The sequence below is a fragment of the Silurus meridionalis genome, chromosome 20, assembly GCF_014805685.1.
Source record: "Silurus meridionalis isolate SWU-2019-XX chromosome 20, ASM1480568v1, whole genome shotgun sequence".
Taxonomy (NCBI): Eukaryota; Metazoa; Chordata; class Actinopteri; order Siluriformes; family Siluridae; genus Silurus; species Silurus meridionalis.
The window spans coordinates 19128411-19143205 of NC_060903.1; the positions used below are offsets into that span (position 1 = coordinate 19128411).

General features: G+C 37.8%; 2 protein-coding genes across 5 annotated transcripts in view; both read right to left on the minus strand.

Moving 5' to 3' along the window:
- Nucleotides 1-1187: 1187 nt before the first annotated feature.
- Nucleotides 1188-9911, minus strand: LOC124403201 (macrophage mannose receptor 1-like). Of its 4 annotated transcripts, none has more exons than XM_046876852.1 (6): nt 9490-9911; nt 8358-8431; nt 8218-8280; nt 2400-2512; nt 1896-2237; nt 1188-1754 (listed from the first exon to the last, which is right to left on the minus strand). In XM_046876852.1, the coding sequence occupies exons 1-6, from the start codon at nt 9568-9570 to the stop codon at nt 1405-1407; spliced, it is 1023 nt and encodes a 340-aa protein (XP_046732808.1). In that variant the 5' UTR covers nt 9571-9911; the 3' UTR covers nt 1188-1404. The 4 variants fall into 4 exon arrangements, with proteins under 4 accessions (XP_046732808.1, XP_046732807.1, XP_046732806.1 ...); XM_046876851.1 differs by lacking the exons at nt 1896-2237; nt 2400-2512 and adding exons at nt 4062-4403; nt 4493-4605; XM_046876850.1 differs by lacking the exons at nt 1896-2237; nt 2400-2512 and adding exons at nt 4062-4403; nt 4493-4837 and having other exon boundaries at nt 9490-9550.
- A 980-nt stretch (nt 9912-10891) lies between these two features.
- LOC124403080 (period circadian protein homolog 2-like) overlaps nt 10892-14795 on the minus strand; it is a 13839-nt gene continuing 9935 nt past the window's right edge. The window contains 6 exon segments of the mRNA XM_046876663.1: nt 10892-12920; nt 13601-13719; nt 13722-13750; nt 13988-14150; nt 14246-14396; nt 14522-14795. The exon segment at nt 14522-14795 is cut by the window's right edge and continues 613 nt beyond it. Of these exon segments, the coding sequence (XP_046732619.1) occupies nt 12768-12920; nt 13601-13719; nt 13722-13750; nt 13988-14150; nt 14246-14396; nt 14522-14795 (889 nt within the window). The 3' untranslated portion in view covers nt 10892-12767.

A 14795-nucleotide genomic window follows, 5' to 3' on the forward strand; every position in this document is an offset into this window, starting at 1 on the left:
TGTGTAATAAACAGTTATAATGTGTAATAAACAGTTAGAATCTGTAATAAACAGTTATACTGTGTAATAAACAGTTATAATGTGTAATAAACAGTTAGAATCTGTAATAAACAGTTATACTGTGTAATAAACAGTTATACTGTGTAATAAACAGTTAGAATCTGTAATAAACAGTTATACTGTGTAATAAACAGTTATAATGTGTAATAAACAGTTAGAATCTGTAATAAACAGTTATACTGTGTAATAAACAGTTATAATGTGTAATAAACAGTTAGAATCTGTAATAAACAGTTATACTGTGTAATAAACAGTTATACTGTGTAATAAACAGTTATAATGTGTAATAAACAGTTAGAATCTGTAATAAACAGTTATACTGTGTAATAAACAGTTATACTGTGTAATAAACAGTTAGAATCTGTAATAAACAGTTATACTGTGTAATAAACAGTTATAATGTGTAATAAACAGTTATACTGTGTAATACAGTTATACTGTGTAATAAACAGTTAGAATCTGTAATAAACAGTTATACTGTGTAATAAACAGTTATACTGTGTAATAAACAGTTATAATGTGTAATAAACAGTTAGAATGTGTAATAAACAGTTATAATGTGTAATAAACAGTTAGAATCTGTAATAAATATTCAGTTTTTTAATCGTGTCTTTTTTTTGCACGACACACAGTTGAAAAAATACCCAAAAATTAGATTTAAAACGAGTTCTTACTACTAAGAGAAAAGAAAAAAACACCTAAATGCAATAAAATCTCTGAGGAAATTGTCAGAATAAACTTATTCATATCCACTGATACATTTATTCTCCTTCATGCAGAATCAACAAACTTTTTAACAGAGAAGATAAAATAATAAAATAAACAAACTTCCAGAGACTCATTAAGAAATAAACACATTAAAGAAAAGAAATGAAACTTTATTAATGAAAAAAAAATCAGGTTACATTTTAAGAATATAAAAGATCAACATTAGTGTTTATTAAGCTACTAAACCCCAAATCCTATTATTATTATTATTATTATTATTATTATTATTATTATTATTATTATTATTATTATTATCCAATTATTATGATTATTCCAATCAGATCATTAAATGTAAAAACACCTGCTTCAAATGAAAAACAACAAAATATATTGATAGAAATTAATAAAATGATGTTTTTTTTTATGTTTGTTGATTAAAGAGAACAGAAACTTTCATAAACTTTATAATTAACAAGAATTTGTGGAAAAACATGAACCAGATTTAAATGTATTTGTATGAATTGTATGAAGGACATACTAAAGACATTAAGATTATTATAGTGAATGTGAATTGATGTGTACAGTGTGAACACGTCCTGCACACTGCTGGTACACTCACTGAGAAAAAACACCTGTTTACTTCAGTCTACACGCGACCCGAAGTTCAGTCGAGTCCATCACATACTCAGGTTCTGCTCCTGCTGTGTGTGTGTCAGCAGGACAGCGAGACGGTGGAGATTCTGTCTGTCTCTTCACGTCCTCGCAGGTCAGTGGACCGGACGACACCTTCAGCTCAGAGAGACGCTTCGGTCCAAGCCCCACCCACAGAGGCCCTGCGGGGACACGCCTCCTCCTGAGCTCAGACTCCAACTCCTTCTGTTCAGCTTCAGAATCAATGTTGAGAATTCCAGCCCTGTTCCCGTGCTGACAGTAATCCAGAGCTTTCTCCCAGCTCATAGCCACATCACTCACATGGATGGTGGAAGCTGATGGACACACAAAACCCAAGAAGGAGGAGGAGGAGGATTTAGAGTGATATCAGAGACAGAGACTCACACCAGCTGTGTTCTAGTGTAAATACACAAGACTGCTGAGAGAAATGTACTGTTTGGAAAAACATCACTTACTGTCGCACAGAGTGTATTGAAAATTATTACTGCATGGCACTGAATACCATTGTCCTCCAAACCCCAGTGATACACAGTCACCTGATGATGATGATTGAGGAAAACCACTCGCCCAGTTTCTATAGGTGGAGTTTCCTCCATCAGTCCACTGCCAGTCATCACGCAGCAGACCGATCCAGAAGAGTGTGTTACTGTTTAACCCTTTCATCTTCACCTCTTCATTCTGTTGCTGATCTCTGATGCTGACCAGGTCGGTGTATTTACTCCTGCAGTAACGCTGAGCTTCATACCAGGTCTTATTCTCAAGGATTAGATGATAATTAGGAATCTGTGAAGAAACATCTATAGAGGGAAAGAAATCAAATATAAATTTGCCAGAAACTGAGCTCTTGTTTTTTGTTTTTACACTGACAAATGATATTTATCCTAAAAGATTGTGAAAATGATAAATAATAATAATGTATATGATTATATATAAAATAATGTGTTTAAGTCAGAAGTTACCTTCTTTATAACACATGAAATATCTTGTCTTTGTGCACTGAAGACTTTCCCATGAACCATCAGGCTTCATAGCAGCACAGCAGGTCGATGTTCCACAAACACCTGCCAGACTTCTGAATGTTACAGGATCACCATTAGACCATTTCTCACTGAACTGACCACGAATGAGACCAATCCTTCCAGATCTAGAACCAGAATCAGCCTTCCGTATGATTTTATACAGATCAGAGTTGTCTCCATCAGAGTGCACAGTGACGAGATCGATGTGATTTTCTCTACAAGCTGCTCGACCCACAGTCTCATTCATGTACCCAGAAATGAGATAGAATGTTGTGGAGCGTCTGTGGACTGGAGGAGAAAAAGCTGTGGAAGAAATTTCTCCTGTTAATGTATCAGGACAGAGATAACAGGAGGAGATGTGGTGTGGATGAAGCTGTAATCTGTATTAATGTAGATCAGTTTACTGCATGGAAACAGTTAAAAGGAAAAATCCACTGAATGGTTTATACAAAAAGGACAAAAATGCACCTTAAAGATTTAAACCTAAATAAAAATCTTAAATGTTGAACATAAATTATTGTAATTATTATATAATGAATATATTTTCAGCATTTGGCAGATGCCTCTATCCAGAGCAACTTACATTTAACACATTCATACAACTGAGCACTTATAGGGTTAAGGGCCCTGCTCAGGGGCCCAGAGATGGCAGACTGCTGTGGGTAGGATTTGAACTCATGGCCTTCAGATCCAAAGTCCAAAGCCTTAACCACTAAGCTTTCACCTCCCCCCAGAGCAGTCTTGTGGAAACTCTATGTAAACATTGCTGCAGGTTAGAGACACTTCTCCAACCCGTGTGAAGCTCATTCTGACTTTTTGCATTTAGTGAAGTTCTTTCTGTTTTATAATCAGAGTGATGTGTCTCACACAGAGACCCTGATTGGTTGATTAAAGGATGAATGATGGTGAATGTATTTGTGAGATGAATGTTGGGTTTTGTAGTTTCACTCCATCATGGTTTAGAAAACAGGAAATGATCTGAAGTTCCCTTAAATAGCTGATTTTCTGTTAATGTCCAGAGTTTAAATATTATTTCTGTCAGGAAGAAGATATTCTTTAGCAGGTTTGAAGCAGTATCTTCATTCTTATTGGTATTTTGGGGATTTGGATTGGTTCCTATAGTAGCTGATGCAGGTCGTGTTCAGATAAAACAGAATGTTTATAATTCATCAGTAATCATGATTTTTTACTGCACTACACCATTGAACCCAAAGAAACACAAGAATTAGAATTAAAACTAATTTATTAAAACTCTGAAAAGTGAAAAAAACCTGCAGTATATCAAAATCCATAATTCTGTTCTTAAAGATAATAGACGAGTCCCATCACTACTGCAGCCTTCCTGCTTCTCTTACAGCTTTTAATGATTCTAAATGTTTATTCAAATGTTTTACATTAAAATGAAACAGTAATCCAGAGCTTTCTCCCAGCTCATAGCCACATCACTCACATGGATGGTGGAAGCTGATGGACACACAAAACCCCAGAAGGAGGAGGAGGATTTAGAGTGATATCAGAGACAGAGACTCACACCAGCTGTGTTCTAGTGTAAATACACAAGACTGCTGAGAGAAATGTACTGTTTGGAAAAACATCACTTACTGTCGCACAGAGTGAAGTGATATTTATTACTGCATGGCACTGAATGCCATTGTCCTCCAGACCCCAGTAATACACAGTCACCTGATGATGATGATTGAGGAAAACCACTCATCCAGTTTCTATAGGTGGAGTTTCCTCCATCAGTCCACTGCCAGTCATCACGCAGCAGACCGATCCAGAAGAGTGTGTTACTGTTTAACCCTTTCATCTTCACCTCTTCATTCTGTTGCTGATCTCTGATGCTGACCAGGTCGGTGTATTTACTCCTGCAGTAACGCTGAGCTTCATACCAGGTCTTATTCTCAAGGATTAGATGATAATTCTGACGGGTTTCAGTGTCGCCTTTAGATGTGAAAATACAGATTGTAATTGATCAGAGATTTTAGAGGTGAAAGTGGTTTTGAATTTTTATTGAGATTTGTTAAAGTTACCTTCTTTATAACACATGAAATATCTTGTCCCTGTGCACTGAAGACTTTCCCATGAACCATCAGGCTTCAGAGCAGCACAGCAGGTCGATGTTCCACAAACACCTGCCAGACTTCTGAATGTTACAGGATCACCATTAGACCATTTCTCACTGAACTGACCACGAATGAGACCAATCCTTCCCCCATCACGCATTATTTTATACAGCTCAGTGTTGTCTTCATCAGAGTACACAGTGATGAGATCGATGTGATTTTCTCTACAAGCTGCTCGAGCCGCAGTCTGATTAATGGAATCAGAAATGAGATGGAATGTAAAGAAGCGGGTGTGGACTGGAGGAGAAAAAGCTGTGGAAGAAAATTCTCCTGTTAATGTATCAGGACAGAGATAACAGGAGGAGATGTGGTGTGGATGGTTGGATATGTGCTGCTTTACATTCAGACTGAGAGTAAATTTATCTCCTGCTTGGGTGAAAGTGTTTAGTTTGTTACTGAGCTGAAACTATGTTGAGACTCTGCACATGAACTCAGGCTCCTACACTCTTCATTATTCTTGACAAAAAAAAAAGTGTAAGTCAATGAAAAATATAATCTGTTTGGGAACTAAATACATAAGGAATAAAGACCACATGTATATTCTGCAGTGTTTCATTAATAAAATGCTTCACTGTAAAATCTGCTCTGGGATGATTTTCTTGTTTGGGACGTTGAGGATTTCAGCTCTTGAGGAATGAGTGTCTCGTCTGCAGGTGTTTATACGTAAGTATTCTTTTATTTTTATTTCTTCTAAACAGTGTGTGTAACATAAAAATGTGGGTAGTGGTTTCTCTGTTGGAGCTTTTGTTGAAGGTGTGGTTAGTGGTGTTCTTAAACCCAAATCCATGTCATATTTACATTTACAGAGATTTTGTTAACTAAGCTGGTAAAATGAAATAAAATGTCGAAGTGCAGACTTTCAGTAAAATTTGATGGAAAATTTAAACCAAAATAAACTTATTCTGATGTGACTCTGCTTCTCATTAAGGGACCATAAATAATTAACAAACTTCTTCTTCTTCTTTTGGCTGCTCTTTTTCTTTTTTCTTTTTGGCTCACTTCTTTTAGGAGTCTCCACATTGGATCATGCGTCTCCATACCCCCCGGTCCTCTACATCTGCCTCTTTCACACCAACTACCTGCATGTCCTCTCCACATCCATAAACCTCCTCCTTGGTCTTCCTCTTTTCCTCCTTCCTGGTGTCTCCATCCTCAGCATTCTCCTACTGATATACCCCATGTCCCTCCTCTGCACATGTCCAAACCACCTCAATCTCACCTCCCTCACCTTGTCTCCAAAACGTCCTACATGCGCTGTCCCTCTAATAAACTCATTTCTAATCCTGTCCATCGTCGTCACTCCCAACGAACATCTCAACATCTTCAGCTCTGCTACCTCCAGCTCCACCTCCTGTCTTTTACTCAATGCCACTGTCTCTAATCCATACAACATCTCAGGTCTCACCACAGTCCTATAAACTTTCCTTTCACTCTCACAGATACTCTTCTATCACAAATCACTCCGGCTATCACTCTTCTCCACCCACTCCACCCTGCCTGCACTCTTTTCTTCACTTCTCTAACACACTCTCCATCACTTAAATAATTAACAAACTAAACCTCATAAATTAAATGTCCTCATCATTAATTATCCTTTTCACTTCCCCCTCTGCTGCATTCTCAATTCTCATAACGAACACCAAGTCTGAGAGCATCTTAAATGCAGTTAGCATCTAATAAACTCAGCTAGAAACCTTTTAACAAATGCTACATGGTGTAATTTGGGGCCAAACCCCAAAATGCAGAGACAACATGGTTCTTCAGAGTCTCGGAGGCGTCTTCAACAGCAAAAAAGCTTGGAGGGTCAGAATGTTTTAAGGGGAGAGCAGAAGGGAGGATAAGGAGATGAACTAAAGGCTCTGATAGCGCAGCAGTAGAATTACTGGTGTACATGTTCTTCATGGTCAAACATGGATGAGGAGTAAATCAAAATATAGTCATGTAAACTATGGCATTTATCCAGCATGTCTCCCAGGACAGAGCTCAAGTTTGTAAATATAAATTGTGACTTCTCTATATTTACTAAGGTAAATTTTGTTGTTCCCAAGGTTCTGATTTAGGCTCACTGCTTTTTCCATATATTTGTTCCTTCTGAATAAAACTGTGTGTAAAACATTGTCTTATTTTCCATTGTTACACTAAAGATCTACAGGTGCAGGTTTCAGCAAATGAAAGACTCCATCTTTCATTTACATGAAGATCTAATCTACACAATCTAATCTAAAATTGAAGATCAAATTTCTTCATGCATGACGTAACTACAGGTTCTCATTGGGTTACACTATCATAGGAAGAAGATCTACATCGCCCTCTGCCTGCACACATGGGGGTTTCATCACTTTCCTTTTTTTATAATATACTTGCTCTTTCTAAAAACTCGTCTTTTTCCTGCACTGTGACTGTTTCTGTTTTGTTGCAGTGTATAAAATGTCACTTATTTCTTGTTCAGGATGATTTACAGCAACGAGTATCATCTTCTAACCGAATCAGATAACGAGAGAGTTTATCAGCAAAGTAAAAACTTTAATCAATTATGCAGGAAACAACAAAACATATTAAATATAAAACTGATTTACAGTAAACCAACTGAGGCTTTAAAAAGTTTAACACTGAGTGAAAGTTGTGTAAAAATCAACTCTAATACTTAATGATCAGATTTAAAAGCTCTGTATGTGATCAAAACTCCCTCAGTATCTTCATCTGTCATATTCAGTGAGATTTAATAACAAAATGCTGAAATTCACATAGAATCCAAATGGTCCATTTGTAAACTCAACACTTGTAAATATAATCTGTACATTTATTTAACAATATTTTTACTCTGTATATTCTGCAGTATTTAAGTGTTTACTATTCTGTTACATTATGTCTGTACTTCTGCACTTCTCCTGCACTGGAAGCTCCTGACCTAATAAAGCTATTTCTGATTCTGATTCTGAAATAAATTATAAATTAATCTGTCAGATTTGTGTCATTTACATTGTCATCAGATTTGCTAAATTTAGGTGATGTACATTCATCACAAACTCGTACCCCACTTTCCTCACATTTATAAACTCCATGATTCTCTAAACAGCAGTTCCTTCACCTTCTGTTTCTTCTCCTGACACCAAACAGAATCACTTTTATTTATCTACACTTTCCTGGACTTGATTTTACCGAGTGTTTTGTGCTACAGCTCCTCAGGTAGACACTCAGAAATAAAGGAACCAAACTTCAGTGTTCCTAATTACAGCTAAACCCTGTGCACTTTCCCAAAATAAATAAAAAGAGACGACTAAAGTTCCAGAAGGTTCTTTCTGAGAACGTGTCTGTACGTCTAAAGGTTTTAAATGGAAAACATTGCACAGTTTCAGCTCTGATCTGAAAGCCAGAATTCTTTGCTTTACCACCATCACTACCACACTGAATTAACTTCATTAACCAAACCCTGCTCACTGTCTCCCATGGAATTCTGGGTAAAAAGCACTAAATAAAATGTGTGCGTTTTCACTGAATCACATTAATACAATAGATGATGAGGTTTGAATGGTTATGAAAATGCAGGAAATTATTGATCTGTCACACACATTCAGTAAACTGTACCTTAACATTAAAACAGTACGCAGTAATGATCAGAACTCAAAGTGTACCTGAGAGCAGGAGGAACAGGAACACGAGTGCCATCATGATGCCACTGCTGAGGTTCTGAGGCCCTGTGTGTTTCAGTTACATCAGTTTCAAACAAAACATTTCCATCATAATAATCAGAATGATAATAATGAAGTCCCACCTGATGAAGTGCTCGCTGCTGAATGTCCAGATGTTCACATCAAACCCCTTTAACATCCACATCATCACATGATGCTGACATGCAAATTAAACAAAAACTGCGTTTATTCAAATACATGTTTTAGCCTTTATAATTTCATTTTATATTATTTTTTATCAGATAATTATCCACCAATATATGTGACAAGGATTTATTTTAAAATAAAATATAACTCAATTTTAAAAGCATCTATTCTTTCTTTTTTAACTTTTAATATTAGTATAAATGTTGGAATGAAACACTGAATGCAGGGTTTAAAAGCTTGTTATTATCTTATGGTTATAATTGTATTAGTGACGCAGGAGAGTGAAATAAACAACAGCGAATGTTTTGAACAGGAAGTCATATGGAAATGTTATAATGGTTAAAAACCACACCTTCACTTTGCATCTTTAGAACACACTTATCACAGTTTTAATCTACGCTTTAAAAACACACAAACAGGTGGTGAAAATAAAAACCTAAAATCTTTGTGTAAAAAACACTTTGAATGTTGTAGTTAAATCCGTCCTGAATCCACTGAGTGCACAGCAAACTAGTGTTTATTTATAACCTTCTGTGTACAGCTTTTATTCTCAAAGTTCATGTGTATCTCTGAGTGGGGTTTTTCCTATTTCTGGATTTCATCTTCATTCCACTTGTTAGGAGAACTCGATCTGTAAAAGCTCGAACTGTGAGACCTCAGTCTGTGAGACCTCAGTCTGTGAGACCTCAGTCTGTGAAAGCTTAATAAGAACTCGATCTGTAAAAGCTCGATCTGTGAGAGCTTGGTCTTGGGCTTGGGTTTGACTGGGCACAGGTCTACTTGCTGTTGGTGACTGCTGCAGTAAAAGAAATTTCACTGTGTGAAGAATAAAGGTATATTTTATCTTAAAAGAACAGCTTGTGTTTGACACCTTTGGCCTTCCACATCTTTTAACTTAGCTTGCTCTAGCTGCACAGCTCACGTGCTTGGACATGGAAGTTATTGGATTGGACTGCAATGGATGTTTTTTGTGATCAAGGCAGATGAAGAGCTCTAGTGAGGTCTGATTTAAGGAGCAGATCATTCTTTAAAAAAAATTAAAATAAAAAATCAGGAGGTCAAACTCACACTGTCAGGATTTGTGTTCTGAGAGAAATCGGACTCTTTGTACTTGTCTGTACTGTTCTTTTGTCCACTAGATGTCAACATTGTTGTCTCATTTTGTTTCTCCCCCAAGGACGTTGGTGTGAAGGCAATAAAGCAGCGAAAATCACAATAAGGTAAAAACAACAACAAACCAATGTAAATATATTATATAAAAATAATCAACAAAAAAGAAAGAGATAGAAAAGCAAAAAAATGGAATAGAACACAGTGGAATAAAACACACAAAGTGCTGGCCATCCAAATACTGAACCCCCAAATTGCCGCAACCTAAATACACACATTCATATAAAAACAGATGGCGATAATTAACTAGCAATCAGGGGAAGAACAACTTGGGGAACAATAGTGACATCTGGTGGACAACAAACAGTAATGCAGAGCCAAACCGTGGCAGGACAGGAAAAGTTCTCTGGAAAATGAACATTAAAGTTATTTGATTAAACTGCAATAAGTAAACAGCTTTTAAAAGAAGCAGAGCAGCAGTGATATATTTTTACTAAAATAAGTATTCATTTAGAAACATTTCAAATTAGATTTTTAATCTCATAAACACAGCATTTCTAAAAGACTTAATTTCAAAATTCAGTCATTTCTCGACATCAAACTTCAAAATAGTTATTTAAAATATTTCAAAAGCAGTGCATGCAGTTTAATAACAGTATAAAAATAAATAAAACCATACAGCCTATAAAACCACTGAGCAGAGAATCAGGGAATTCGTGGTCTCTGAAAAAATGTAAAATATTCTAATACTTACAGCTGAAAATATCTTTAAGGTCAGTGTGTAATATTGATATAATTTAAAAACCCTCGATACTTTAATCTGCATAAAATATGATATTCATGTTGAGTAACATGGTAATAAAGTAGTGAGACACTGATCTTAAAATAATATAAAGAGAATGATTGAAAATAAAATCAGATCAGATTTTTATGAGTAACAGTATTTTGAGAAATGGATCTTATTTGATTGTATAAATACAAGTTTATTCCCTGAACACTATTTATGATGTTTATGATATTTAAATAATTATGATTTCACATTTATGGTGATGAATAAAAACGATAATTTTTTAAAATATTAATTCTACAGTGCGGATCTCTCCGCCTCCTAGCGGCCACTCGGAGTAACAACACTTCACATTTTACACTACTGAATAGGCCACGCCCCCTCGCGAATCAATTAATGAGCATTATATTAAATCTTTTCATTCTTTGAAACAAAAGATTGACTTCAATAATGAAACATGTTTTAAGCAGACCAGTAGATATTTAGTATATAAAGTATTGAATTGAGCACGGCCGTGCAGGAATGCGGCGCTGCTGTCAGCGGTGTAACTGGGTCTCGGGTTTAGACAGTAAAGACAGAGAGAGTGAGGGTTTTTATTCACATTAATATCCATTTTATATAAAACAAACTGTAACAGAATTCCAGAGTGAAAATAAAAGGTGTAAGAGTAAGAGTCTCAGTGAGCACAGAGACATGAAACAGTCATGAAGACACAAAGACACAGAAAAATGAGTGTTTGGTCCATTTAAACCTCAGTGTTTATTCTGTACCTTTTCATGCCCTCGTTTTAGTGCTGTCTTTAACACTCGTTTGTCCAATTCCCTTCTTTACTTCCCTCCTGATCATGGATCAGATGTATCACTGAAACGTTATACTATAACACACACTCTGACACGTGGATTTGTACCAGCGTACAGCTACAGCTAAACAGATCACACTGGACAAATTCATACAGACGAAATGACACTGCTGTCACTAGTTGCCATGACAATACTGTCGCTTAGTGATAAACTTTTGCTAGCTAAGCTAGCATGTTGTTATAACTGTTTGTCTCATACTTAGATCCTGATTGGTCAGAAGCTGTGGATTCTGATACGTTATCGTTTCTATAGCAACAAATCGTTCAGTGCGGATAATAAACCCGCAGATTTAAAGGTGCCTGATCGCTGACGTAGCGACATTGTGTTTGTAAGGAGTCTTCAGTGTCAGTGCTCTGTAACAGTCGGGGGTCTTCAGGACAGGAGTTCACACTCCTCAGTTCTCAGTAACATGCTACATGTTATAAAGCGCGAACGAGGGTTTATAGCTGCTATAACAGCGGTGAGAATGTGGAATGTAAGAGGAATGAAACACTCAGACGTTCTGTTAGAGAAACGCTGAGGGAAGCGTTTGGGTCTAAGGTGAGTTTAGAAGCAGCACTGAAACAGACGGCAGAAGCCGATTGGCTGATTCTGTGTCGTAAACCAAACCTTCACTTATTACAGTAAAAAAAACATTTCTGACTCAAGTAATAAATGAAAAGGAAAAAGTTCACAGTGTGAGAGTTTCTGATCGTCGCTCAAAAATAAACCCGAATAAACAAAAACAATCAACATCACAGTCACGCGAGTGGAACAGAACAGCGCAGGGATTATTCATCTTTTACCCACAAAACTCTCAGAAACACCGAAATAAACAGAATCCATCACCAGTGTTTAGACAAATCAACTGCCTCCATCTGAGAATAAACACCAAAATATCCACAAGTAAAATAACAAAACAAAACACAAACAAAATCCCAGAAAAAACAAAAGCAGCAAACAAAAAGTTTCCATCATAAAGTCATATAAATAAAATAATTCAAGTTTCAAAATTTTATTGCAGTGGAGTTTTTTCTGGTCCTGGAGTTTTGTGGTGTGAATAATAAACCCAGATGAGGTTTCTTCTCTCTGCACTGTTTTATTCACATCCTCCTCTCCATCTCCTCCTCACCTCCTCCTCCTCACCTTCTCCTCATCTCCTCCTCACCTGCTCCTCCTCACCTTCTCCTCCTCACCTTCTCCTCACCTCCTCCTCACCTTCTCCTCAACATCTCCTCTCCTTCTCCTCACATCCTCCTCATCTTCTCCTCACATCCATAAATTATTACATTTAATTCTGTTTTTACGTCACAGAAACTCTGACAGATACATCATTCATCCTCCTCGTACCACAGTGTGTGTGTGCGTTAATGATCTGATCTGCAGCTTCAGGAGTGACACACAAACACACACACTCCCGAAAGTTAAAGGTAAAGTGAGATTATTTGGCATGTATAGCATGTGCAGTGTGTGTAATGTGTGTAATGTGTGTGTGTGTGTAGTGTGTGTGTGTGTGTGTGTGTGTGTGTGTGTGCGTGCGTGCGTGTGTGTGAGTTGGAAGATCCTGTTCTCTGTAAGCATGCTACGTTTTTATGTTTTTTTGGTAGTTGCTAGGAAACGCAGTTGAAGACAGGACGCTCCCCTTCCTGTACGTGAGACACGCCGTCTTCTGGTACCACCACACCTCCCAGAATACCCAGCTCCATTTCAGGGAGATTGTCTTCTAACATGGCGTCGATCTCGTCCTCGCAGTACAGACACTCCTACACACACACACACACACACACACAGAGGTCGAACGATGATTCACCACCGATTTTTCGCCGGAAAACTATCAGCAAAAATCCATATTGAAAGTTTTTCCACCTTCTGATCAGCCGTCATTACGAGAGCGCCCTCTAGAGGCGAATCACTGACGCCATGTGCTGTTTATTTTTACGTGAGACTGCACGCTGCACGGCGAGCGCTACATTATATTTATTATTTATGATTTATAAATTATATAATTATATTTATTAATAAACATTTTCAGATTTATATCATTCAACACATTTTAATGATTCAGATAAATAATTCAGTGTTTTATTTATAATAAAGTTCTTGTTCAATAAAGTACAATTTTACATGTAGTTTTTATTTTATATTATAAAATCCACTATCAGCCGACCTCTAATATCTCACACACACACACACACACACACACACACACACACACACATACACACACACACACACATATATACACACACACACACACACACATATACACACACACACACACATATACACACACACACACACACACACACACACACATATATATACACACACACACACACACACATATACACACACACACATATATACACACACACACACACACACACACACACACATATACACACACACACACACACACACACACACACACACACACACACACCTTGACACTGATGGCTTTAGGTAAACCTCCTCGTCTCATCCATGGGTGTTGCTCAAAAAGTTCTCTTCTCTGATCGGAGGTGAAACGTGGCTGATTCTTCTGCAGCTGCCGCAAACGCCTCGATCCTCCCGTAACACCTTCCCCATGTCCCTACACACACACACACACACACACACACACACACACACACACATTCATGAAACTTTTAGGTTTGTTCTGTATGTCTCACATAGCACACACACACACACACACACACACACACACACACACACACACACACACATACACACACACACACACACACATACACACACACACACACACACACACACACACACAGAGCTACTCTTGTGTTTCTTTATGAGACATTGTTGAACTGTCCCTCACCGTGATGGCACCTGATAGGTCATCATGATCTTCTCATCAGTGTTGGCCATGAGCAGCCAGACAGGATCCTGAAGAACATACTTAAAACTTTGTCCATCTTCTTTCCTTTTCTGCTTGTGCTCGTGCTCAGAAGAGTCCACGCTCCCAAAATATTTGCTGCTTCCTGTAGAGGTAATCACAAGAGGATTATGGGTAATTCATTGATGATAATAATAATAATAACAGTACATAGTTCGTTGGGAGTTACTGCACACTCACCTGTGCCACTTTTTGAGGTGTTGCAGTCGTTGGAGGCGGAGCCTGTGGATACGGACGTGGCCGATCCTGAGTCCTCCTGCATCAGCAGGTCCATCAGCTCGCTGGACGATGACATGGCATCGCTTGGGGCTCCATCTTCAACACAACATGGCTACAACAAAGCACAAGAACAGAACACAATAATATTACACGCTGAAAGCGAGCAGAGATTTACACCACAGGATTTACCACAGGGAAGACAGAACACTGAAGGTCATCCACATAAGCCTTTCTGACCTGCTTCATGTCGGCCACGCTGCCGCTTTTCTCCTGTGCAGAGACACAGTTCCCCCTGGATCCTGATAGTGGTGCTGTACTGTGCGAATCCACTTTGTCCTCCAGCTGCAGCAGGTCAAGCTGTAATGGAGAGCTGCAGTGAGAGCCGAACAGCGGTGGAGAGCGAGACAAAGGAGAAGAGGAAGAAACCTCAGTTGATTCGGACACAGGAAGCCTGGACTCAGAAGTCATGTGGTACGAGAGCGGCGTCTGCGGAGTGAACGGCGTCTGTGTG

Coding starts and splice junctions, on each gene's coding strand:
- LOC124403201 (XM_046876850.1), bottom strand. CDS start 8,254: ATGATGGCACTCGTGTTCCTGTTCCTCCTGCTCTCAG. Junction 4,838..8,217: donor CCTGTTCCTCCTGCTCTCAG/GTACACTTTGAG, acceptor TTTCTTCCACAG/CTTTTTCTCCTCCAGTCCAC. Junction 1,755..4,061: donor TCACTTCACTCTGTGCGACA/GTAAGTGATGTT, acceptor TGTGTCCATCAG/CTTCCACCATCCATGTGAGT.